A 26898-nucleotide genomic window follows, 5' to 3' on the forward strand; every position below is an offset into this window, starting at 1 on the left:
TGTGTCCTCTCCTCCTGTATATGATGTGGGAGGAGCCCGGTAATGATGTATACACTGTATATATATATATATGTACATGTTGTGTCCTCTCCTCCTGTATATGATGTGGGAGGAGCCCGGTAATGATGTATACACTGTATATATATATATGTACATGTTGTGTCCTCTCCTCCTGTATATGATGTGGGAGGAGCCCGGTAATGATGTATACACTGTATATATATATATATACATGTTGTGTCCCCTCCTCCTGTATATGATGTATATAATGTATATATATATGTCATGTCCTCTCCTCCTGTATATGATGTATATGATGTGGGAGGAGCCCGGTAATGATGTATACACTGTATATATATATATACATGTTGTGTCCCCTCCTCCTGTATATGATGTATATAATGTATATATATATATATATATATATGTTGTGTCCTCTCCTCCTGTATATGATGTATATGATGTGGGAGGAGCCTGCTAATGATGTATACACTGTGTATATATATATATATATATATATATACATGTTGTGTCCCCTCCTCCTGCATATGATGTAAATTATGTATACACTGTATATATATACATGTTGTGTCCTCTCCTCCTGTATATGATGTATATGATGTGGGAGGAGCCCGGTAATGATGTATACACTGTGTGTATATATATATATATATGTTGTGTCCCCTCCTCCTGTATATGATGTAAATGATGTATACACTGTATATATATACATGTTGTGTCCCCTCCTCCTGTATATGATGTATATGATGTAGGAGGAGCCCGGAAATGATGTATACACTGTATATATATATATATATATATATATATATATATATATATATATACATGTTGTGGCCTCTCCTCCTGTATATACAATGGGGGAGGCGGTGATGATGTATATAATGTATACACTGTATGTATATATATGTTGTGTCCCATCCCCCTGTATATGATGTATACACTGTATGTATATATATATATATGTTGTGTCCCCTCCTCCTGTATAGGATGTATATGATGTATACACTGCATGTATATATATATATGTTGTGTCCCCTCCTCCTGTATATGATGTATATGATGTATACACTGTATGTATATATATATATATGTTGTGTCCCTTCCCCCTGTATAGGATGTATACACTGTATGTATATATATGTTGTGTCCCATCCCCCTGTATAGGAGGTATACACTGTATGTATATATATATGTTGTGTCCCCTCCTCCTGTATATGATGTATACACTGTATGTATATATATATGTTGTGTCCCCTCCTCCTGTATAGGATGTATATGATGTATACACTGCATGTATATATATATATGTTGTGTCCCCTCCTCCTGTATATGATGTATATGATGTATACACTGTATGTATATATATATATATGTTGTGTCCCCTCCCCCTGTATAGGATGTATACACTGTATGTATATATATGTTGTGTCCCATCCCCCTGTATAGGATGTATACACTGTATGTATATATATGTTGTGTCCCATCCCCCTGTATAGGATGTATACACTGTATGTATATATATATGTTGTGTCCCATCCCCCTGTATAGGATGTATACACTGTATGTATATATATGTTGTGTCCCATCCTCCTGTATATGATGTAAATGATGTATACACTGTATGTATATAGATGTTGTGGCCTCTCCTCCTGTATATGATGTATATAATGTATATATATACATGTTGTGGCCTCTCCTCCTGTATATACAATGGGGGGGGGGGGCGGTGATGATGTATATAATGTATACACTGTATGTATATATATATATGTTGTGTCCCCTCCCCCTGTATAGGATGTATATAATGTATATATATAGATGTTGTGGCCTCTCTCTTTCCCCCTGCACGTTCTCTCCTCTATCCCTGTAACTCTGGTTGCTAGGTGCTGTGCGTCCATGGTTACCGCTCACTCACACGGCCCGGCTCCCGCCATTGGTTGCCTGTCACTGTGGCCCCGCCCCAGCCGCCGTCCTCGCATGCTGAGTGGTTGCCTGGCCTGTCAGTCACTCGGGCAGTGTGTCAGTAGGAGCCGCAGGACAGAGATGCTTAGATGTGGAGGAGCAGCCACTGACTGACTACCTACCTGCAGGTGAGTGCCCCCAGTGTATAGAGCCTCTACCTACCTGCAGGTGAGTGCCTCCAGTGTATAGAGCCTCTACCTACCTGCAGGTGAGTGCCTCCAGTGTATAGAGCCTCTACCTACCTGCAGGCGAGTGCCTCCAGTGTATAGAGCCTCTACCTACCTGCAGGTGAGTGCCTCCAGTGTATAGAGCCTCTACCTACCTGCAGGTGAGTGCCCCCAGTGTATAGAGCCTCTACCTACCTGCAGGTGAGTGCCTCCAGTGTATAGAGCCTCTACCTACCTGCAGGCGAGTGCCTCCAGTGTATATATAGCCTCCACCTACCTGCAGGTGAGTGCCCCCAGTGTATAGAGCCTCTACCTACCTGCAGGTGAGTGGCCCCAGTGTACATAGCCTCCACCTACCTGCAGGTTAGTGCCTCCAAGGTATATATAGCCTCCACCTACCTGCAGGTGAGTGCCTCCAGTGTATAGAGCCTCTACCTACCTGCAGGTGAGTGCCCCCAGTGTATAGAGCCTCTACCTACCTGCAGGTGAGTGCCTCCAGTGTATAGAGCCTCTACCTACCTGCAGGTTAGTGCCTCCAAGGTATATATAGCCTCCACCTACCTGCAGGTGAGTGCCTCCAGTGTATATATCTACACTGGATATATCTCATATCTATCTATCTATCTATCTCCTATCTATCTATCTATCTATCTCATATCTATCTATCTATCTATCTATCTCCTATCTATCTATCTATCTATCTATCTATCTATCTATCTCATATCTATCTATCTATCTATCTATCTATCTATCTATCTATCTATCTCATATCTATCTATCTATCTATCTATCTATAATTCCAAAAACAGGCAGCACTCCAGATTAGTGGTCAAAAACGATGGGGTATCTTTATTCCATGTGCAACGTTTCAGCTCATGCAGAGCCTTTATCAAGTTTTTGGAATTATACACTGAAGATGCTCCTGCCAGAGTGTCAAGGACTTTGCACCCAACATAGTTGCTGTGCTGCTCTGGACTTTCCCATACCTATCTATCTATCTATCTATCTATCTATCTATCTATCTATCTATCTATCTCATATCTATCTATCTCATATCTATCTATCTCATATCTATCTATCTATCTATCTCCTATCTATCTATCTATCTATCTATCTATCTCCTATCTATCTATCTATCTATCTATCTATCTATCTCCTATCTATCTATCTATCTATCTATCTATCTATCTATCTATCTATCTATCTATCTCCTATCTATCTATCTATCTATCTCCTATCTATCTATCTATCTATCTATCTATCTATCTATCTATCTATCTATCTATCTCCTATCTATCTATCTATTTATCTCCTATCTATCTATCTCCTATCTCCTATCTATCTATCTATCTATCTATCTATCTATCTATCTATCTATCTATCTATCTATCTATCTCCTATCTATCTATCTCCTATCTATCTATCTATTTATCTCCTATCTATCTATCTCCTATCTATCTATCTATCTCCTATCTATCTATCTATCTATCTATCTATCTATCTATCTATCTCCTATCTATCTATCTATCTATCTATCTATCTATCTATCTATCTATCTCATATCTATCTATCTATCTATCTCATATCTATCTATCTATCTATCTCATATCTATCTATCTCATATCTATCTATCTATCTATCTATCTATCTATCTATCTATCTATCTATCTATCTATCTCAGTCTCCATGCTCTCCTCTGTAACTCTTCTGTTATTCTGGCCTGACCTTTGTGTAGATGCTTTGGACCTCCATGTGGATGAGTCCATAGACTAGCAGTAACCCTTTCTCCCTCGGCTTCAGTACAGACTGGTGAAATGGCCCTGTAGAAGATTCCGGATAATTGCGGCTCACGCTCATTATGTAAGGGGATATTCTCTATTACACTATGATTCACCCCAGTTGTAAAAGCCGAGGCTGAGATGTTTACACGAGATGGAAGTTGTGATGTATCTGAGCTCCCGGCTCCGAGTGTTTGGTATAACATTGATCCCTGTGGGTGGCCCATGAATCCGCCGGGAAGCAAAGCTGAAACCCGATCCGGTATTGTCATAGGATTGAAGACAATTAATGAGCGGATAATTGCAGCTATCACTTACTGTACAGGATTGTGAGTCTACGGCCGACGGAAAGCATCAGGACCGGGACCTGTAGTAACCAATCAGAATCCAGCTTATAGTTCTCTGAGGTCCAGAACTTGTAGCAAAAAAAGGAAATGTAACTTTTGTAGACAAGTTGTGAAAATGTGTTGCCCTCTTGTAACTTTCGCCTTATTGTAACTTTTCCTTGTGTCGTAACTTTTCTTGAACTTTCTTTTCTTTCTCTTTTGTAGACGACAGTATTTATTGTCCTCCTTCCGCCATGGAGCTGCTAGGCACTACCCTGACGTCTACCTATGCCCGTCCCAGACCCACTCCCACCAACTTCCTCCCCGCCATATCCACGATGGCATCAAGCTACAAGAACCGGTTTCCTCATTACACTTTAAGCCATAGCCTGACTCTGCCATGGAGACCAAGCACATACTACAAGGTGGCCTCTGCCACACCAACACTAGCTCCCCTCTCCAAGAGCGCCCCCGGCCTTAACCCAGCACAGATTCTTTCATTCCCTGCCAACAGAACAGCACTTTTTACCAGGTACACCCCAGACGACTGGCACAAGTCCAATCTAAACAATTATAGGGAATCCGAGTCTTCCAGGCGTAGTGCCGAGAGGTTACGCGTCGACACCAGCCGACTTATCCAGGAGAAGGACCAGAAGACGAGAAAAATCCAGACCGACACCAGTAAAGACTTGGGGGAACGAGTCAACGACATCGCTTTCTGGAAATCCGAGATCAATCACGAAATCGACCAGATGATCGGAGAGACAAATGCCCTCTCCGAGGTCAAGAGGCGGCTTGAAAGGGCGCTTGCCGAAACGGAGGGTCCTCTACAGGTAACCACCACTTATTATGTAATTGACTTTAAAGGGGGCTGATGAAGAGATGTTGACATATCATTGTTCAAAAACTGGGTCCCACCAGTGGGGCAGCAGACCAACGTTTCTCCACCACAAAAATTGATGGTGGTCAGTGACATGTGTCACCAGTGGTTGATTCGATGGCTGATTCCTAGATGGAAGTGGCTGTGTTTCTTTGTGCCAGCTTGGTCCTTTTTGTTATATATTGGTGACAGTAGGACTGTATCGGTGCACAAAGCCAAAGGGACCACCACCAAATTGGACCACCACTAGATTGTACCACCACCAATTTGGACCACCACCATTTGTATTCGGATCAAAGTCTATGGAGTGAATGTCTTGTAATTATTAATGCTCCATACCATAGGAATAACGTGTCAACTTTGACAATAGGACAGTCACACGACCTTGTGTCTGCTTGAAGGGTCTTCAGAAGGTACTATCTTCTGTTGAGCGAAAGGCCTACATGACAGAGAAGATTTGGCCAACCTCGCTTTCTGTAGGGTTGGGCAACTATCTTGAGGCCCCGTGCACATTCAAGCATTAGTCACACAACTCCCTCAGCCAGGAGGAACCACGGACATAAGAGAACTTGCCAAAATCAGTTTGTTATATGGATTTATCCAATGTCTATTGGTGGACTCTTAAATCTTTCCCAACATCTAATGTTGGGAAGACGAGGGTCAGTCGGGAGATTAGATTCCACCATAAGTGTCTGATACCGACATACTCTACTCTTTCCAATTGTTGCCTAAACCAAGTGACCATGTATAAGGATCGGATGGAACAAGTGTAGGCTGAAGAAGAGGTTGGCCGACATCTCCTAAAGGTGTGTTGGATGCTTGTATAAAAGTTCAAAGCCTTCCATCCCTGTGTTTAGAAGGTGTCTAGTAACCATTGTCCTGAGGAGATCCAAGTGGTGTCTAAGTTCACTCCAAAACATCTATGGGACTGTTATGTCTGTAAGTCTGTTAGTTTGTCATCTAATCCATCGACAAACATCACCGTCCACCTGAGACCAGGTCGGATCTTATGAGTCTTTTCATGAAAAGCCTAAGCCTAATAAACAATTCAGATACAATTGTTGACACAACTCTAATCCTCATCTTGTTGCCGGAGGAACAGGACAATATAAAGGACTTGATGATCTACTAATAGAGTAAATGACCAGGCGTTGGTCTGTAGAAGACCTGTCTGGCCGGTCCTTGGCTGCTCCTCAGCAGGGACTGATAGCTCCAGGGTCCCTTAAGTTATCCAAATAAAAAGCAGGAGAAGTTTTTATGATATTCCTCCTCCCCCGTCACAGTGAGGTTCATATTTTTCTTGAGTCTTAGTTCTTGGAAAGACGGAGCTTCCTGCAGGCGGAGACCCTGGAGTCACGGATCTCCTCTATAGAAAGCACGGATAGCAATCACTTCAGGCTACAAATTTCCCAACACAAATGTTTTTGGTGGGTGATTCCTCGTCCTGCGCAGAGCACCGACCATGGGGGACATTCTTGGCTTGTTTGGTCTCCAGTACTTGGTACATACCGCGTCTTATCTTATATTATTTCTCGCTTGGGTAAATGGGTTGGGGCTTATTTTGAATTAACAAAAAAAATTATCAACAATTATTCAAATCTAATCGGGTCTTCATCTTCTGGATCATCATCATAAGTCGCCAAACAATGAATATTTCTTGTGCTTCTTTTGCCTTTAGAAATCATTGCACCAAATTTCTCACATATGACAATGTGTGTAACAATGGCATTTTCCTTACACGAGCTCCTCTTGTGTATGTAGCTGCTTGTAGCACATTTCACCTGCCAGCTCTCTCTTCCCTGCAGCTCTCTCTTCCCTGCAGCTCACTCTTCCCTGCAGCTCTCTCTACCCTGCAGCGCCCTCTTCCCTGCAGCTCCCTCTCTTTTCCCTGCAGCTCCCTCTTTCCAGCAGCTCTCTCTTCCCTGCAGCTCTCTCTCTCTTCCCTGCAGCTCTCTTCCCTGCAGCTTCCTCTACGCTGCAGCTTCCTCTTCCCTGCAGCTCCCTATCTTTTCCCTGCAGCTCCCTCTCTTTTCCCTGCAGCTCCCTCTTTCCAGCAGCTCTCTCTTCCCTGCAGCTCTCTCTCTCTTCCCTGCAGCTCTCTTCCCTGCAGCTTCCTCTACGCTGCAGCTTCCTCTTCCCTGCAGCTCCCTATCTTTTCCCTGCAGCTCCCTCTCTTTTCCCTGCAGCTCCCTCTCTTTTCCCTGCAGCTCCCTTTTTCAACAGCTCTTTCCAGCAGCTCTCTCTTCCCTGCAGCTCCCTCTATGCTGCAGCTTCCTCTTCCTTGCACCTCCCTCTTCCTTGCACCTCCCTCTTCCCTGCAGCTCTCTCTTCCCTGCAGCTCTCTCTTCCCTGCAGCTCCCTCTATGCTGCAGCTTTCTCTTCTTTGCAGCTCCCTCTTCCCTGCAGCTCCCTCCCTTTATGCTGCCTTCAGCTGACAGGAGGACAGACTTCAAACCTCTTCTGATCAGTTGCACCTAGAAGCGCAGTTCTGGTGTCATTTTAAAGGTATGAATCTCCTATTTAATGTCACACCATGTCACACGCGCCAGATCTAACAGGAGGCTCTGGGCAATTCTAAGACAGGTCTGGACATGGTGTAGAATTGCTCCATAGGACAGGTGCAGGCTATAGGTAATGCACGGTACCGCCCCCACCCAACGGGTGTAGAAGTCACAATTCCTGAGTCTGTGCTGGGAATTACAATTAAGTCATGGCTTGAATTCTCATTTTTAGGCGTACAAGCCGTAATAAATGTGGCCCCCAGTGTCATTTTGCATGAGCCCCTCTTGTCTGTGTAGCTCCTTGTAGCACATTTCATCTGGCTCCCTCTTCCCTACAGCTCCCTGCTCCTCCGTCTCCATGCTGACAGTGGGACAGACCTCAAGCATCTTCTGACACCTAGAAGCAGAGTCCTGTTGTCATTTTACAGGGAAGAATCTCCCCTTTAATGTCAAACAATAACTTAGATGTCACAGACACAGATATCCGTAGTTAGAGGTACAGTCAGGAGTGGGAGCTGTACATTAAAATTACACTGTAATCCACTGTAACTTTAAAAATGGATACATCTGGTTCTGTGGCGCCTTGAAATAAAGTTCACACAAAGTAGGGAAGATTCACCTTTATAAAAATAACACCAGAACTGTGTTTCAAGGTTCAAAAGTTATAGCCGTTTGTAACTGGGGCTTATTTTTGGAGAAGGTACAGTATGATGGTTTGGAGTGTGCACTCTCTGGTCCTGTACATCAGCAGCCTCTCTCAGACAGTCCTTAGCTCAGTAAATCCTGCGCTCATTATGGTATTATCCGGATTAGACCCCCCAGGCAGGAGCGGTGTGTATACAGTGTATCCAGGCCGCTCTGTAACACACCCCGGGCCCGGGACCACAACAAAAGATGTGTCAGCGCAGACATTGGTTGCTACAAACAGTGTAACAGGAGGCATCGCTGCGTATAGAGTAACATGTAGCGAGCCAGCCGGATGACATTGTGACGACAACGCAGCTGTGAATGGCTGACACTGATTGCTGAGTGCTGCATGTCATACCCTGGCAGATACTGAAACCTGCAATTACCCTCAGAATGAAGGGACTACGGGAGATGTCAGTAAAGAACAAAATAGGTGCCCCAGGAGAAATGGCTCCGCCCCCAGTGCACCAAGAAGCTCATTTGCATAAGGATAAAAATAGAATTTTTGATAAAATGACTAGGAATGAAGAACGGTTTGTCAAGTACAAGTACATGTAGGCGCTGGTGACTGGGCGCTGGACACTCCCTTTAAGATAGACATCAGCATTTTTCTTAACAATATGATTGTGTTGTGCTTGTTGGCAGGTCGCTCAGGAATGTCTGTATCACCGGGAGAAGAGAATGTCCATAGACCTGGTCCACGACGATGTGGAGAAGCAGCTGCTGCAGGTGAGGCCGTCCAGGTGACCAGTTAGTGAAGGGAACCTGTCAGCAGGTGCCACCATACAGACTGCAGAGAGTGTTATGTATATAGTCACTGGAGAGATGGGTAATCAGATGTGTTGTTAGTAGCTGCAGGACTGTGATACATGAATTTATATTCCAGGATTGTATTTTCCCAAAGTGCACTGGGAGCATATCCTCACCCTGCTGTGCACTGTGCTCTCTGCAGCCAGTGTTAGCTATTGTCCCTGGTGAGATGTGTAATCAGACCTTTGTGTAGGTTGTTAGTTGTAGTAAAATATGGATTTATATTCCAGGGTTGTAGCTTGTCCAAGAGTGGGGCATCTTCTCACACTGCTGTGCTCTGTGTACTATGTAGACAGTGTTAGGTATTGCCCTGAAGAGATGTGTAATTATACCTTTGTGTAGGTTGTTAGCAGCAGCTATATTCCAGGATTGTAGCTTCTGGGAGGTGTCCTCACACTGCTGTGCTCTGTGTACTCTGCAGACTCTGTAGTGTTAGGTATTGCCCTGGAGAGATGTGTAATTATACCTTTGTGTATGTTGTTAGTAGCAGCTGTATTCCAGGATTGTAGCTTCTCCAAGTACACTGTAGCTGTGTCCTCACACTGCTGTGCTCTGTGTACTTTGTAGACTCTGTAGTGTTAGGTATTGCCCTGGAGAGATGTGTAATTATACCTTTGTGTATGTTGTTAGTAGCAGCTGTATTCCAGGATTGTAGCTTCCTGGGGGGTGGTCCTCACACTGCTGTGCTCTGTACTCTTTGCGCAGAAATTCCCCTATGGTCTGACTGACCGCTACAGTGTCCAACTGGAAGCTGGCTGCTGAAAGAAAGGAGCAGCTCCATGCAGAGAACTAAGAGCACAGCAGTGTGCGGACGTCGCCTGGTCGTTGACAGTTACGATACATTAAATTGTTGGCCAAACCCACTAATTTATTAGATGGACAACGATCTGATGCGTACGGTGGTCTCCAAACCCTTGATATCAGCGGAGATAAGGATCAGGCTGTTGGGTTGCAGTATGCCCGATCCAGCATTGTCTATGCTCATTGGGCGATCACTGGATCACGGGTTGTCCACTTCTATGCAATTTGTATGGCCACCTATAGCCTTGACATATCCAAGCCCTGATCCATAAACCCCTCCTAAATACAAGGCCGCCCTACAGGCCTGGGGTGTGTCCTTCCCCCTAATGTCTTCTCCTTGTCCTTATCTGTCTCATGTGCTCGGTCTAGGAGGTGGACTCCATCAAGTCCTGCCAGGAGAGGATGAGAAGACATCTGGAGAAGGTGGCAGCACAGCTGGCGTAAGACGTCCTCCTTACACTTGGTGGTACATCCTGGGGGTGGTCTTTTCTGAAGGTTCCTCCACCCCTTGACTCAGCCTAACAGTTAGTTGAGTGGTCATGGGCCCCTGGTGAAAGGGGGGTCCCAGCACCACCTAGAGATCCCCCTATAGAGTGTCACCTATCTGACAACCTAATCTGCCTCTGATGGATATTTGTGGCTGACAACCACGTTCCTTTCATTAGAGTTGTCACACATGGAGCCCTGTAGTCCCTATAGTCGTTTCTGGGCTCCATAAGTGATCACATGACCCAGACCACATGACGGCAGCTCTCATCGTGACCTTCCAGTAATGACCTGAGGACAGGATGATATCACAGATTTATTTTTCTATAATCATGTATTTGAAAATTCAAAAGGGGTGGAGCTTACAAAAACTCCACGAAAAGTAGGCGGTTCCCAGGGGGTGGGGCTTAAATTCCCCTATATTATTAAATCAAATATACAGTAGTATCTTTGATGTCAGCGGTGGAGACCCCTCCACCATAGGCGAACCATGAAAATATCACACAGGGACGTATTACCTGCCACTCCACCTTCCTGCTGTAGCCACCCCAGGTCCATGTGGTCTCCATGGAGGCAGCCATCTTGGTTCTCAGACTCCAGAACCTTTTTTTCTCTCCTAATATTTGTCATGATTCGCCTTCAGATCGAACCGGGCGGCTCAGCACGAGCTGGAGCGGGACATCAGCGACAAACAGGCGGCCTACCGCATCGACGACAAGTGCCAGAACCTCAGGAATACCTCCGACGGCATCGGATACTACAGAGGAGTGGAACGTGTAGACGCAACGTAGGTCCATCTACATGGTCATCTGCCTCGGTCATACCCATACTAGTATAATATTACCGTATAGTATAAACTAGTATAATAATACCGTATAGTATATACCAGTATAATGCGGTATATTATATACTAGTATAATAATACCAAATAGTATACACTAGTATAATATTACCATATAGTATAAACTAGTATAATAATACCGTATAGTATAAACTAGTATAATAATGCCGTATAGTATATACTAGTATAATAATACTGTATAGTATATACCAGTACAATAATACCATATAGTATATACTAGTATAATAATACTGTATAGTATATACCAGTATAATGCGGTATATTATATACTAGTATAATAATACCAAATAGTATACACTAGTATAATAATACCGTATATTATATAATAGTATAATGCGGTAAAGTATATACTAGTATAATATGGTATAATAAACACTAGTATAATACCGTAAAGTATATACTAGTATAATAATACGGTACAGTATATACTAGTATAATATTACCATATAGTGTACACTAGTATAATAATACCGTATAGTATATACTCTCATAATAATACTGTATATTATATACTAGTGTAATGGGGTATAGTATATACTAGTATAATAGTACCGTATAGTATATACTAGTATAATAATACCATATAGTATATACTAGTATAATAATACCATATAGTATAATAATACTGTATATACTAGAATAATAATACTGTATAATATACACTAGTGTAATGCGGTATAACTAGCACTTATTACTGAGTAACATTCATGAGGTTTGGGATCTGTTATCAGATATTTCACAATCCCTGCTGTCTAGCGGGAAGGAAAAACTAGAAGGATTTATGACTGGGCCGCAGGGTGTAGACAGAACTTTAATATGGAAACTCCGCCCAGAACTCCGCCCAGAACTGAAAACCCGCTATCAGGTGGAATTATCAGTCTAAGCAGGTCAAACCATACATTTACAGCCTCATAGTCCTGATCTATATAGCGGTATTATGTATAGAAGTATTATTCAGGTGATGCATGGCAGTATTATTTATTGTGAGGGGGATATAAGGCAGTGTAGAAACCATATGACAGTATTCTTAGGACACTTAATGGCAATGTTATTTGGGAACAGAGCTCCAGGATTGTGCAGACAATAAGAGTACTGAATAGCGGCATAATGTGGGCGCTGTATGAGTGTATTATTCAGGTACTGTGTGGCGATGTTATTAATGGCTATGATACTTTGACAATGAGTGGCAGGATTGTGGGAGCAGTATAATGCAGTGTTACATGGTACTGTATTGGAGTATTATTAGGATACTGGTGGTATTTTTGGGATACTACAGCAGTATTATCAGGATACTTAAGGGAGGTATTATTGAGATAATGTTTAGCAGTACTACTAGATTACTGTATATCGATACTATTAAAATACTGCATAGTGGTTTAGTAGTATTTTTGTTGCATTCTTAGGGTACTGTATGGTGGTATTATTAGGATACTGTTCAAAATTATTAGGGTACTGTTGGGTGGTATTATTAGGATACTGTTCGGAAGTATTATTAGGGAAGTGTATGGTGGTATCATTACGATACTGTTTGGAAGTATTATTAGGGTAGGGCAGCACGGTGGCTGAGTGGGTAGCACTTCTGCCTTGCAGCGCTGGGGTCCTGGGTTCTAATCCCACCCAGGTCAACATCTGCAAAGAGTTTGTATGTTCTTTCTGTGTTTGTGTGGGTTTCCTCTGGGTCCTCCGGTTTCCTCCCACACTCTACCATACTGGTAGGTTGTTTAGATTATGAGCCCCATTGGGGACAGGGACCGATTTGTCACGCTTTGTGCAGCGCTGCGTCATCTGTGTGCGCTATATAAATAAAGAATTATTATTAGGGTACTGTAGGGTGGTATTATTAGGATCGCTTCTCCGCCGGAGTTCGCCATCTTCTTCCTGGTGCATGTAAGTGCATTGTCTTGCAACACAATTTTAAAGTTAAATCCAGCGCTCAGTCCAAATCAGCCGGATCATCCCATGGCACCGTCCCCTAATTGGTCTTGCATGGAATCCGGCGCCACAAAAAGGGTTGCATGCGACAGAATCGCAACGCACCCTCTACTTAAATACATTTTACCATTAAGCATAGGGCACAGTCCGAAAAAAGTGCATTGCAAAGCCTTAGTAAATGTGCCCCAATGGGACGCGCTCGCACTTTTGTCGGAACGTGCACATTCTTTATGGATCATCCTGACGTCTACAATGTATCCGAATCCCTGTAACTCCCTTCCCGTCTCCTCCTCTCCCTCCTCCAGTATCTCCATTCCCGAAACCTGGGCCAAGTTCAGCGACGACAACATCCTGCGCTCTCAGAGTGAACGCGTGGCGTCGGCCAAGCTGAGGGAGGACGTGGAGAGCCTCCTCAATGCCACCTCCAACGAGATGTGGAACCAGTTCAACCTGGTGAACGTGGCCTTCACCAACAGGATCTCCGACTCCGCCGATGCCAAGAACAAGCTCCAGAGCCATCTAGCCAAGGTATCACCTACACCCGGGCCCTGGGGTCTGGGGCCCAATGGCTCCTGTGCCTTCAGATGACCCCTGTGTTATACAGGGTACATAGAGGCCCTGTGTCAGAATAAGTGTAATAAGAAGGGACCACAGAATCAAAAGTAGGGAACCTCTTCTGCTGTTGGTAAGAATTTAAAGGGGTTGTCCACTTTCAGCAAATAATTGATATTATCTGAGTAATTACAAGTTATACAATTTACTTTCTGCATCCATTTCTCATAGTTTTCTCAGTATCTGCTTCTTATCTGTCATTGTATAGGAGGCTTTATTGTTTACTTTTTGTAGATAGAAGCCGGTCCCTGGTCATGTGATGTCACACAGGTGCACTGCTCGTTATATCTCTGGTCATGTGATGTCACACACGTGCACGGCTTGTTATACCCCTGGTCACATGATGTCACACAGGTGCACGGCTCGTTATATCCCTGGTCATGTGATGTCACACAGGTGCACGGCTCATTATATCCCTGGTCATGTGATGTCACACAGGTGCACGGCTCGTTATATCCCTGGTCATGTGATGTCACACAGGTGCACGGCTCATTATATCCCTGTTCATGTGATGTCACACAGGTGCACAGCTTGTTATATCCCTGGTCATGTGATGTCACACAGGTGCACGGCTCATTATATCCCTGGCCATGTGATGTCACAAAAGCGCACGGCTCGTTATATCCCTGGTCATGTGATGTCACACAGGTGCACGGCTCGTTATATCCCTGGTCATGTGATGTCACACCCCAGGCTCATTATATATCCCTGGTCATGGGATGTTACACAGGTGCACTGCTCGTTATATCCCTGGAAATGTTGTGTCTCACAGGCGCACGGCTCGTTATATCCCTGCTCATGTGATGTCACACAGATGCACGGCTCTTACATCCCTGCTCATGTGATGTCACACAGATGCACGGCTCTTACATCCCTGGTCATGTGATGTCACACAGGTGCAGGGCGCATTATATCCCTGGTCATGTGATGTCACACAGGTGCACGGCTCATTATATCCCGGGTCATGTGATGTCACACAGGTGCACGGCTCTTACATCCCTGGGAATGTGATGGCACACAGGTGCACAGCTCGTTATATCCCTGGTCATGTGATGTCACACAGGCGCACGGCTCGTTATATCCCTGGTCATGTGATGTCACACAGGTGCACGGCTTGTTATAACACACATCTCTCTGTGATACAAACAAGCGGTGCACCTGTGTGACATCACCCGATCAGCGACCGGTCTTTATCCACTGGAAGTAAACATAGACGCTTCTAATATCAATTATTATTGTGAGTGATCATCACTCCTCAGTGTGTGCACAGGTCATGGACGTGTCCGGCTCTGCTACATCCAGCTCTGTGAGCAGGACCCGGCCTGGAGGCAGGTGTAGGGCTACGTACATGTACACATTGCACAGGTTTCCCCTTATTCCTGAGATGTTGGTGAGTCTGCACCCGCTGCCGAGAGAATCACAATCTCAGAACCTTTGGATGGAAAATGTGTGCGAGCCAAGAACCGTTCCCAGGGTTTCCCAACACCTGAGGCTCGGGGGATCACACCGCGGCCACGTTATTGTAGTTACAGGGAGGGGTCCTCCGCCCTACACAGCACTGACCGCTGTAATCCGCACCTGGGAAAGCTGGGTGACAGCCCCCCCACCATCACAGGGCTCTCTAGTCTGAATATAATGTTAATCCGGCATCTGCTGCTCCTCTTTGTGACATCTGCCTCCTATTACGAAATGTTCCAATAAATTTTGCAGACGCTACAAGAAATCTTCCAGACCGAGATGACCATCGAAGCCATCAAGAAAGCCATCAAGGACAAAATGGCCCCAATGAGGGTGGCCCAGACACGTCTCGATGAACGCACCCGCCGCCCCAATGTGGAACTGTGCCGAGATATCGCACAATTACGGTAAAAAAAACTCAAAAGTCACTGTGTACTCACTATTCTGCTGCTGGTGCAGTCACTGTGTACATACATGACATTACTTATCCTGTACTGATCCTGAGTTACATCCTGTATTATACTCCAGAGCTGCACTCACTATTCTGCTGGAGCAGTCACTGTGTACATACATGACATTACTTATCCTGTACTGATCCTGAGTTACCTCCTGTATTATACCCCAGAGCTGCACTCACTATTCTGCTGCTGGTGCAGTCACTGTACATACATGACATTACTTATCCTGTACTGATCCAGAGTTACATCCTGTATTATACCCCAGAGCTGCACTCACTATTCTGCTGGAGCAGTCACTGTGTACATACATGACATTACTTATTCTGTACTGATCCTGAGTTACCTCCTGTATTATACCCCAGAGCTGCACTCACTATTCTGCTGCTGGTGCAGTCACTGTACATACATGACATTACTTATCCTGTACTGATCCAGAGTTACATCCTGTATTATACCCCAGAGCTGCACTCACTATTCTGCTGGAGCAGTCACTGTGTACATACATGACATTACTTATCCTGTACTGATCCTGAGTTACATCCTGTAGATCTTTTATTTTATATAAAAATAAAAAACATAACAATACAAACCAAACATAATATATACAAAATATATACAATATCTTACCTGCTGGTCCAGCCACATTCACTCCTAGCAAAAATAATAATTTAAAATACACCAAAATGTATAAACACCAAATACTACAACCCCCACCCAACCGATTGTCACACCCTCAACCAAACCAATAAACAATAAGACAAGCCACACCCACAAATAAACATAAATGACTATAAATATACATAAACCCACCCCACACCCTCTAATAACAAACCACCCCACACCCATTTTTTTTTTTTTTTTTATAAATATATAACAACAAACACATAATACACATAACACTACACTAAACTAGATCCCTCGCCCGCACCCTCCCCTTCCCCCCAGACACTGGTCTAACGTCCAAAGTTTGCGTTAAGTAGTCCAGACCAGTGCCCAAGGTCAGTTCATAAGTCCCACCACCATCACCCCCCTCCCAACCTAACACTATGTCCCAAACCCCACTATATACAATATATACACTATATACAGTATTTACAACATAACAAAGAAAACAGAATACAAATAAAGTCTAAACAACATAAATACAAACCACATGAAGCCCAGGTTCGGCGCCTGCAAGCCCCACATCACTACACGCTCAGATACAAAACAAAAATCTACTGTGTCAGCTTCAGCCCAACACCAGGAGAGGAGATGACAGACTAAGGGACACTAAAGGAGAACCCCCTCCAAAGGAGAGAGGCCCTCCCCGTGCCCCGCCTCTCATACTCCAGAGAGCGCACCTTCACCAGGTCACCCAGAATGTTCCTAACCACCTCATCCACCGGGAGGATTTTACGCTGCGTCGATACTAAACACCGTGCGTTCCACGTGTGGTACCTGACCACTAGGTTAACTAGGAATAACGTGCAGCGGTCCCGGCCACCCAGGCCTCTGAATGCTCCATAGGCCCACTCCGCATAGGAGAGACTGGCCAACCCGGGCCAATGGATGGAAGCGCCCACCCGGTTGTACACCTCTGTGTTAAAGGGGCACTGAAGCAGGAAGTGGTCCATGCTCTCCAGCAGGCCACCGCACTCCTCCCGGGGACAACCCCTTTCCTCAGAGCTCCTACACTTCAGATTGTCCCTCACACACAGCTTTCCATGGAAGCAGCGCCAAGTCACGTCCCAAAACTTCAAGGGGATCCTGATTGAATTCAATAAACTCAAACCCACCCCCAGATCCCGACTTGGGCAATCCCTGAGGGCCAGAGGCTTCTGGAAATGGGTCAACAGAACCCTCTTGTCAAGGACTTTCCTCGACAAGGTCCTGATCTCCCACATTCCCAGACCCCACCGGCGAATCACCTTCAGAACCGGGGTAGCGTAAGCCGGAAGATGCCCATGTGGTGTGCGAAGATCCTTCACTTGCCCTCCTGTCTCCCATTCCTGGAAGAAAGGTCGAAACCATCCCCTGCAGGAGTATACCCACGGAGGAGCCCTCTCTTTCCAGAGGTTTGCTACATTGATCTTAAGAAAGGTATTCACTAGGAACACCACAGGGTTGACCATACACAACCCTCCTTGTCTCCTCGTGCGGTAAGTAACCTCCCTCTTGATTAGGTTCAGCCTATTCCCCCATAACAGCTGGAAGAACAGACTGTAGACCCGAGTCCAGAGGGGTTCTGGCAACATGCACACACTGCCCAGATAAATCAGTAACGGGAGCAGGTAAGTTTTGATCAGATTAACCCTTTCTCTGAGGGTCAAAGACCAACCCTTCCACTGGTCCACCTTCTGAGCGGCGATCTTAAGCCTGCCATCCCAGTTTTGCATGGGGTAATCCCCCTGGCCGAATTCGATGCCGAGAACTTTGGCGGAGTCCTGGGGCCCTGGAAGAGTGTCCGGGAGATCAAAGCCTGGATCCCCCTCTCCCAGCCAGAGACTCTCACACTTATCCCGGTTGATCTTGGACCCAGAAACCTCTGAGTAGCGGTCAACCTCTGACATCACCCATTGCGCCTCCCCTCCCGAGGACACGAAAACGGTGACATCATCAGCATACGCTACCACTCTTAGAGTGGCTTCCGGTGCTGCCCGATCCATCCCGACTCCCACCAACGGCCCACGATCAACCCTCCTAAGGAATGGGTCAATCGCGAACACGTATAAAAGTGGGCTCAGAGGACAACCCTGGCGAACACCAGACCCGACCTCAAAAGAGCGGCCAATCCAACCGTTCACAAGCGGGAAACTCTCTGCCCCTGCGTACAAAACCTTTAGCCAATTGACAAACCCACCCGGCAGGCCATACCTCAGAAGGACAGACCAGAGGTACTCGTGGTTAACCCGATCAAACGCTTTTGCCTGATCCAAGGACAGCAAGTACCCCTTCCAGTTACCAGCCCTGCCCTGCTCCACTGCCTCCCGGACACAAAGCACAGCACTAAATGTACTGCGGCCTGGAACAGAGCAGTGCTGGGTCCCCGAAAGGAGCCGGGGCGCAAACTGCACCAGCCGATTAAACAGCACCTTTGCCAAAACCTTTCTGTCCGTATTGAGAAGCGCTATGGGACGCCAGTTCTCAATACGAGATCGGTCCTTACCCTTTGACAGGATGATCAGGGCAGACCTCCTCATTGACTTCGGCAGAGCGCCCGAGGAAAGACACTCATTGAATACCTCAGTCAAGAGGGGAACCAAGGCGTCCTTAAAGGTCTTATAAAACTCAGATGTTAAGCCATCCGGGCCTGGCGATTTCTTGAGGGCGAGCCCTTCAATCGCCCGGCTGACTTCCTCTTCCCTGATCATCTCTGTCAAAACATCAAGAGAGGGGTCTACTCCTGGCTCAGGGACAGTTTCAGCCAGGAAACCCGACATCACATCCCGATCTAGATCCTTCCTGCCCAAGAAGTGCGAGTAGAAGGATCTGACGACCTCCAGGATCCCTGATCTGGACCTTTTCAGGGATCCCGTACTGTCAACCAGTCCCGTGACAACTTTACCATTCACTGACATCTTGCAGTTTCTGTAAGGGTCGGGCGAGCGGTATTTCCCGTAATCCCTCTCAAAAACCAAAGATGCGTGTCTATCGTACTGACACCTCTTCAGCAAGGATTTCACTCTGGAGATGTCCTCACGACTACCTCCAGTCGAGACGAGATGCTCGAGTTTCCTCCTCAGGCCCTGATACAGGCGGTACCTGTCCAGGCTCCTGAGGCTCGAGAGCTGGCGGAAGAATCTCGCCACCCTTTTCTTGAGCATCTCCCACCACTCTGACTTACTGCTACAAAGGCCCAGCAATGGTACCTGGCTCTGAAGAAAGTCCTCAAAGGATTGTCTAATCTCTGCTTCTTCCAGGAGAGACGAATTGAGCTTCCAGTAGCCTCTTCCCATCCGGGGGGTCTCTGTAACATTCAGAGAAAACAAAATTAAACAGTGGTCGGAGAATTCCACCTCAACAACGGACACTGCTGAAGAAATGGCTTCCTCCTTTAAATAAAACCTGTCTATTCTAGACCTACAGCTACCCCTATAATAGGTGAACCCCGCGTGGCCTGGGGTGTGCCGGATGTGGACATCCACCAGGCGAGCCTCACTGGCTATGCTATTAAGAGCGACGCTATCATAAGTCAGCTTGTCTCTGGAACCTCCCCTATCCTGGGACCTCGTGACAGCATTGAAGTCCCCTCCAAAGACCACCTGCCGACTTGTAAAAAGGTAGGGCTTGATCCTCATAAAGAGACACTTCCTGTCCCACTTGGACTGGGGACCATAGATGTTAATAAGACGAAGTTCTTGTCCCTTCATGAGGACATCCAGGATCAGGCACCTCCCCATTTCTAACTCAATAACTCGTCGGCATTCTACCGGTGCGGTAAAAAGTACCGCCACTCCGCTATACGGCTCGGCCGCAAGAGACCAATAGGAAGGCCCGTGTCTCCATTCCCTCTTAGCTTTAAACACGGCCGCCAAATCTGGCAGCCTGGTCTCCTGCAAAAATAAAATGTCGGCTTCAACACGGCCGAGAAAATCAAAGGCCGCAAATCTAGCCGCATCAGACTTAATGCTGGCGACATTAATGGACGCCAGCGTCAACGGAGTGGGTGCCGCCATCATGAGTGATTGAGTTAGACGGCTTTCTTTTTACCCATCTTACCACCACCCTCGGGAAATGAACACCCCCTTTTTAGACATATTGTGGTGTCCATCTCCCGCACCTCTGATGCTTCAGGGGCAGATCCAGGACCTGCCCCCTCATCCTCGTCTCCAGACTCTGGGCCAGTCTCCCCTCCTGAGGACCCTGACTCCCCAGGGGGAGACTCGGCACCTCCTGCAGGCTCCGCCACCTCTGGCCCTTCACCCTCAGCCCCTCCATCGGCAGGAGGCGCTCCATCCAGGGCCAGGAATCGATTTGAAAGTTCGACCAGCGGGGGGTCGGTTGCACCTTCCTTGGGTACCTTAGTCAGGGAGGGAGAAGATCTTACACCTCCCTTCTTTTTACCCTTTTTCTTCTTTTTGGCGCCACGCTTACGCTTTTCCTCTAGCCACGCCCTATTATCCTCGTCCATACTCTCATAATGGGAGGAGTCTGAGGACGTGGCACCTTCCTCTCTCTCGATCCTCCTGACCTCCTCATCCAGTACATCCTCCCCTGGGGCCTCAGCGACAGGTGTGGTCTCTAGGAGAGCGCCAGAGGTTGTCCCAGCAGCCCGAGACTCCCCCCGCTCTCTCTCCTGTTGACGCTTCTCTAGACGCCTTAGCTGGGCAGGCGTCTTTTTCCTGTCTTTCTTCCCTGGCCCCTCCATTCCTCCACCTCTGCTAGTCCCCTCCCCAGCAGATTCAGCCTCATGGCTTTCATCCGCTGAGGCTGAGCCCGCATTAGCGAAGGAAAGAGGACAACGACTGTACGGGTGACCGAGATCACCACACAGGTTACACCTAATCTGCCCTGTACAGGATGCAGCGAGATGGCCGACACCCCCACACAACGCACACTTCTGCACGGTGCAGTTTGCGCTGAAATGTGTGGGGTCACCGCACCTGTGACACAGCTTAGGCTGCCCCCGGTAGAAGATCAGGATCCGATCCCTCCCCAGGAAGGCTGATGAAGGGATGTGGGCGACTGAGTTACCTGAACGCCTCAACTTCACCATGAAGGTCCAGGCCCCTGACCAGATACCATACTCGTCACGATTTTTCTCGGGTACTCCCAGTACCTCTCCATAACGATTCATCCAGGTCATGATGTCAAAGCAAGATAGTGATTCGTTACGGGTAAGAACGGTCACTTTCTTGAGTTCGCTCTGGCGGGACACTGCTTGCACAGCAAAGTCCCGCCACTCGGGCTCGTTGTATCTCAGCTCATAGTTGGACCAGAAGAGCTCAAGCCCCTCCGGCCGAACAAAGCTGACATCAAACTCAGATGTACCATAGGGATGGATCAAGGCAAAGATGTCAGCCGCCTTGAAGTCCATCTTCAGCAGCAGCTCAACTACCCGTGCCCGAGGGGGACACACATCACTGCCACGCCACCGAAGACGGACCACATTCCTACGGTTAGCACCCGGCCCGGTTGTCGGGAGCGACCATGATGTCTCCCTGCCTCTTTGCTCTCGGAAGGCAGACAGGCCGTGCCTCTCTATCCAAAACGACAAATCAACCTCCTGCCCCGCTACATTGATCGTCCTTTCTCCCTTCTGTAAGGCCTGCAGGAGGCGCCGTTGCAAAAAGCCGTCCCCAGAGCCCAGAGACGAGGATGATGGAACCCTACGTCCCCCAGCAGCGACACTGGCATAGCTCTTAATAGGGGCCGCCACTGGGGGAGCAACCGGACCAACCCCTGCACCCACCACATTAACACTACCCACCTGCATGTTACACTCAGCCGCGCCACTCACACCACCAGTCCCTCCATCACCCACCCCCAAAGCTGGAAAAGATTCTCCACCACTCACACCATTCACATTATCCACCACAACATCACTGACTCCACTCACACTGGCTGGACCAGCAACAACATTAGCAGACAAGACCACCTCCGCATCTTCAGGCACAAGGGACGGGGGTCCCCCCGCAGCGCATCGCCCAGAGGGAACCCCAACTTGTGTCACACTTGTGCCCTCCACATCATCGGTAGCAGATGTTATTTTACTTTTCTTAGAGGAAGGTAGGAGTCGCCGCTGATCTTTGGCTGGTATGTGGCACCGCTGATCCCCACCTTCCTCAGCACTCCTCTGCAGACTGTCTCCAACACCAACACAAAATAGGACTTTAGGTTTGGGAGGTCCGGAGCCCTCAGCCTCAGCGACCCCTCCACGCTGCCGCCGCTCCATAACCAAGTGATCAGCGGCAACAGCATGAAGAGGCGCCGAGGCACCGGAAGCTGCCACCAGTGCCGGGCTATCCCCCCCTCCCACTGGGGGATGCACCACAGCACTGGATTTCGATGGTATCGCCACTGCCGAGCCGCCCTTACTGTCCGGCCTCGCGGCCGATGCCTCCCCTGCTCCCACACTGTTACCACAAACAGAGACGGAGCCCATCGCCACATCAGATGTCACACCTGTAATCTCCCCGCTCCCTGGCACTGAGTCCACTGCAGGACCCGCGCTGGGCTGGTTAACGGGGCTCGCACAGTGAGCTGACCCTGCGGCCGACTCGGGTTTTACGGGGAGGGGGCTGTAGACTAGACTCACCACTTCCACGGATTTGGTCTTCTTCTTTCGCGGTTTGCTGCCCCCCGGTGCATCCTCCGGCAGATCGTCTCCAAAAGTAAAGTCCTGGAGGTGCACAGGGGACTCGAGCCGTCGGATCTCCTCCATCAGCGCCCCTCCCTGGTGGCTGTCACTATCCTCACCCGGGCCGGCAGAACCGCAGCCAGATGACATAGCCGCTTGTCCTGCAGGGGGCCCACTGCACGGTACCGAACTTTCCTCCTCCATCTGACTCTCAGGCTGAAGCCCCATCAGCCGCCTCTGTTTTTCCTCCTCCATCTCCCGGAATCTCTCATCATTAAGGATCTTTTCTTTAAACGGCCCGCTCCTCTCCAGCAGGTAAGCCTTCCTCTCTTCCAAGGCCTGGATGTCAGTCTGGAGCCTGGATATCTCTGCCATAATCTGCTCCTTCTTCCTCTTTGGGGCAGAGCTTGCCCTGGCATGGGCGCACCTGAGCTCCTCCCGCAGTCTCCTCACCGTCTTGCTGGCTTCTTCGTACTCAGAGAGGTGGCCCAGAGCCCGGGAGGCATAGCTGGAAATAGACTCCCGGGTCCTCAGCATTCCCCAGCCCTCTTCACTGAGGTCAGCCTCACCTCTCTGAGCACTCAGCTTTCCTGCGGTATCCAGCTTTTCCGAGGTATCCAGCTTTCCCGAGGTATCCAGCTTTCCCGAGGTATCCAGCTTTCCTGAGGTATTCATCTTTTCTGAGGTCTTGCTGCTTTTTGAAGCCTTAGCTGGCCTGGGGGTACTTGGAGCAGCATTGCTGCTGTTCCTTGCAGATCTTCTTACCCCCAAGGCTTCCGCAGCGCTGGCCGGTTCCTGGCTACCCCTGCCTCCCGCCGGCCTAGACCGGGAAGCAGGAGCCTGGGACTTGCTGCCCTGGCTCATGCCTGAAAACCCACTCCCTCCCTGGGAGAGGAGAGAGCAGGCCCCAGGTGGAGGTGGTTTTCCCTGGAGCTCAGGAGCAGCAGCAGCACACAGCCTCTCACAGCAACAGACAGAGATAACGAGCTGACGAGATACACCTGAGATGCACTCACTATCTGCTGCTGGTGCAGTCACTGTACATACATGACATTACTTATCCTGTACTGATCCTGAGTAACATCCTGTATTATACCCCAGAGCTGCACTCACTATTCTGCTGCTGGTGCAGTCACTGTACATACATGACATTACTTATCCTGTACTGATCCTGAGTTACATCCTGTATTATACTCCAGAGCTGCACTCACTATTCTGCTGCTGGTGCAGTCACTGTGTACATACATGACATTACTTATCCTGTACTGATCCTGAGTTACATCCTGTATTATACTCCAGAGCTGCACTCACTATTCTGCTGGTGCAGTCACTGTGTACATACATGACATTACTTATCCTGTACTGATCCTGAGTTACATCCTATATTATACCCCAGAGCTGCACTCCCTATTCTGCTGCTGGTGCAGTCACTGTGTACATACATGACATTACTTATCCTGTACTAATCCTGAGTTACATCCTGTATTATACTCCAGAGCTGCACTCACTATTCTGCTGCTGGTGCAGTCACTGTGTACATACATGACATTACTTATCCTGTACTGATCCTGAGTTACATCCTATATTATACCCCAGAGCTGCACTCACTATTCTGCTGCTGGTACAGTCACCGTGTACATACATGACATTACTTATCCTGTACTGATCCTGAGTTACATCCTGTATTATACTCCAGAGCTGCACTCACTATTCTGCTGCTGGTGCAATCACTGTGTACATATATGACATTACTTATCCTGTACTGATCCTGAGTTACATCCTGTATTATACCCCAGAGCTGCGCTCACTATTCTGTTGCTGGTGCAGTCACTGTATACATACATGACATTACTTATCCTGTACTGATCCTGAGTTACATCCTGTATTATACTCCAGAGCTGCACTCACTATTCTGCTGCTGATGCAGTCACTGTGTACATACATGACATTACTTATCCTGTACTGATCCTGAGTTACATCCTGTATTATACCCCAGAGCTGCACTCACTATTCTGCTGCTGGTGCAGTCACTGTGTACATACATGACATTACTTATCCTGTACTGATCCTGAGTTACATCCTGTATTATACCCCAGAGCTGCACTCACTATTCTGCTGCTGGTGCAGTCACTGTGTAGATACATGACATTACTTATCCTGTACTGGTCCTGAGTTACATCCTGTATTATACCCCAGAGCTGCACTCACTATTCTGCTGCTGGTGCAGTCACTGTACATACATGACATTACTTATCCTGTACTGATCCTGAGTTACATCCTGTATTATACTCCAGAGCTGCACTCACTATTCTGCTGCTGGTGCAGTCACTGTGTACATACATGACATTACTTATCCTGTACTGATCCTGAGTTACATCCTGTATTATACCCCAGAGCTGCACTCACTATTCTGCTGCTGGTGCAGTCACTGTGTACATAGATGACATTACTTATCCTGTACTGATCCTGAGTTACATCCTGTATTATACTCCAGAGCTGCACTCACTATTCTGCTGGTGCAGTCACTGTGTACATACATGACATTACTTATCCTGTACTGATCCTGAGTTACATCCTATATTATACCCCAGAGCTGCACTCACTATTCTGCTGCTGGTACAGTCACCGTGTACATACATGACATTACTTATCCTGTACTGATCCTGAGTTACATCCTGTATTATACTCCAGAGCTGCACTCACTATTCTGCTGCTGGTGCAGTCACTGTGTACATGCATGACATTACTTATCCTGTACTGATCCTGAGTTACATCCTGTATTATACTCCAGAGCTGCACTCACTATTCTGCTGCTGGTGCAGTCACTGTGTACATACATGACATTACTTATCCTGTACTGATCCTGAGTTACATCCTGTATTATACCCCAGAGCTGCACTCACTACTCTGCTGCTGGTGCAGTCACTGTGTACATACATGACATTACTTATCCTGTACTGATCCTGAGTTACATCCTGTATTATACCCCAGAGCTGCACTCACTATTCTGCTGCTGGTGCAGTCACTGTGTACATACATGACATTACTTATCCTGTACTGATCCTGAGTTACATCCTGTATTATACCCCAGAGCTGCACTCACTATTCTGCTGCTGGTGCAGTCACTGTGTACATACATGACATTACTTATCCTGTACTGATCCTGAGTTACATCCTGTATTATACTCCAGAGCTGCACTCACTATTTGTACTCATTCTTTCCTTCCCTTTCTCATACGTAGCCTGGTCCAGGAGGTCCATGAAATTGATGACACTATTCAGATCCTACAGCAACGTCTCCGGGAAGCAGAAGACACTTTACAGATGTTGGTGCACACGAAGGCCAACCTGGAGCACGATCTGTCCATCAAGGCTAACTCTCTATTCATTGATCAGGAGAAGTGTATGGGAATGAGGAAGAGTTTCCCCAGCACTCCGCGGCTGGTGGGCTACACATAGGTGGGGGGCCGGTGTTATACCATGTCACTTGCTGTGTGTTGGCTTTGTGTGTGGGGACTGGGAACACTCCAGACCCTGCAAAGAAGTTGTTTTAAAGGTTAATAAAATATTTTTTTTTGTTTCATGTAAGATCTGACGCCTGATACGTGTGTTACTGTTTCATTCATAATATGGTAACAAGATATTTAACGTCCCCCTTGTGCCATCCACGGCACCACCAGGTACAAGACAGGCAGGGCCCCCATCAGGGGGGAACACTGGGACTACAGTCAAGGTCCTGGCCAGATAAAGGAATCATGACCTGGAGTCATAGTATTCTCCATGATCAGCTGTAGAGTCATCTTGAAGACACTGGTACTTGGATGGGATCCGACGGGTCCTGTCTGGTTCCTCTGAACCAAATGCCAGCCAATGTG

General features: G+C 47.2%; 1 protein-coding gene across 2 annotated transcripts; it reads left to right on the top strand.

Moving 5' to 3' along the window:
• The first annotated feature begins 1950 nt into the window (after window positions 1-1950).
• Window positions 1951-26606, top strand: TEKT3 (tektin 3). 2 transcript variants are annotated; one of them, XM_072112646.1, is made up of 8 exons: window positions 1951-2111; window positions 4480-5087; window positions 8968-9051; window positions 10303-10373; window positions 11063-11206; window positions 13519-13741; window positions 15536-15690; window positions 26266-26606. In XM_072112646.1, exons 2-8 carry the CDS (start codon window positions 4509-4511, stop codon window positions 26480-26482), a joined length of 1473 nt encoding a protein of 490 aa, XP_071968747.1. In that variant the 5' UTR covers window positions 1951-2111; window positions 4480-4508; the 3' UTR covers window positions 26483-26606. The 2 variants fall into 2 exon arrangements, with proteins under 2 accessions (XP_071968747.1, XP_071968748.1); XM_072112647.1 differs by lacking the exon at window positions 1951-2111 and adding an exon at window positions 2598-2675.
• Window positions 26607-26898: the final 292 nt, after the last annotated feature.

This window comes from Engystomops pustulosus, chromosome 6 (genome assembly GCF_040894005.1).
Source record: "Engystomops pustulosus chromosome 6, aEngPut4.maternal, whole genome shotgun sequence".
In the NCBI taxonomy this organism is placed as follows: domain Eukaryota; kingdom Metazoa; phylum Chordata; class Amphibia; order Anura; family Leptodactylidae; genus Engystomops; species Engystomops pustulosus.

What these genes read in the sequence shown, in the direction of transcription:
- TEKT3 (XM_072112646.1), top strand. Translation starts at nt 4,509, where the DNA reads ATGGAGCTGCTAGGCACTACCCTGACGTCTACCTATGCCCGTCCCAGA. An exon ending in AAGGTGGCAGCACAGCTGGC is followed by an intron (nt 10,374 to 11,062) that starts GTAAGACGTCCT and finishes ATTCGCCTTCAG; the next exon opens with ATCGAACCGGGCGGCTCAGC. An exon ending in TCCAGAGCCATCTAGCCAAG is followed by an intron (nt 13,742 to 15,535) that starts GTATCACCTACA and finishes TAAATTTTGCAG; the next exon opens with ACGCTACAAGAAATCTTCCA.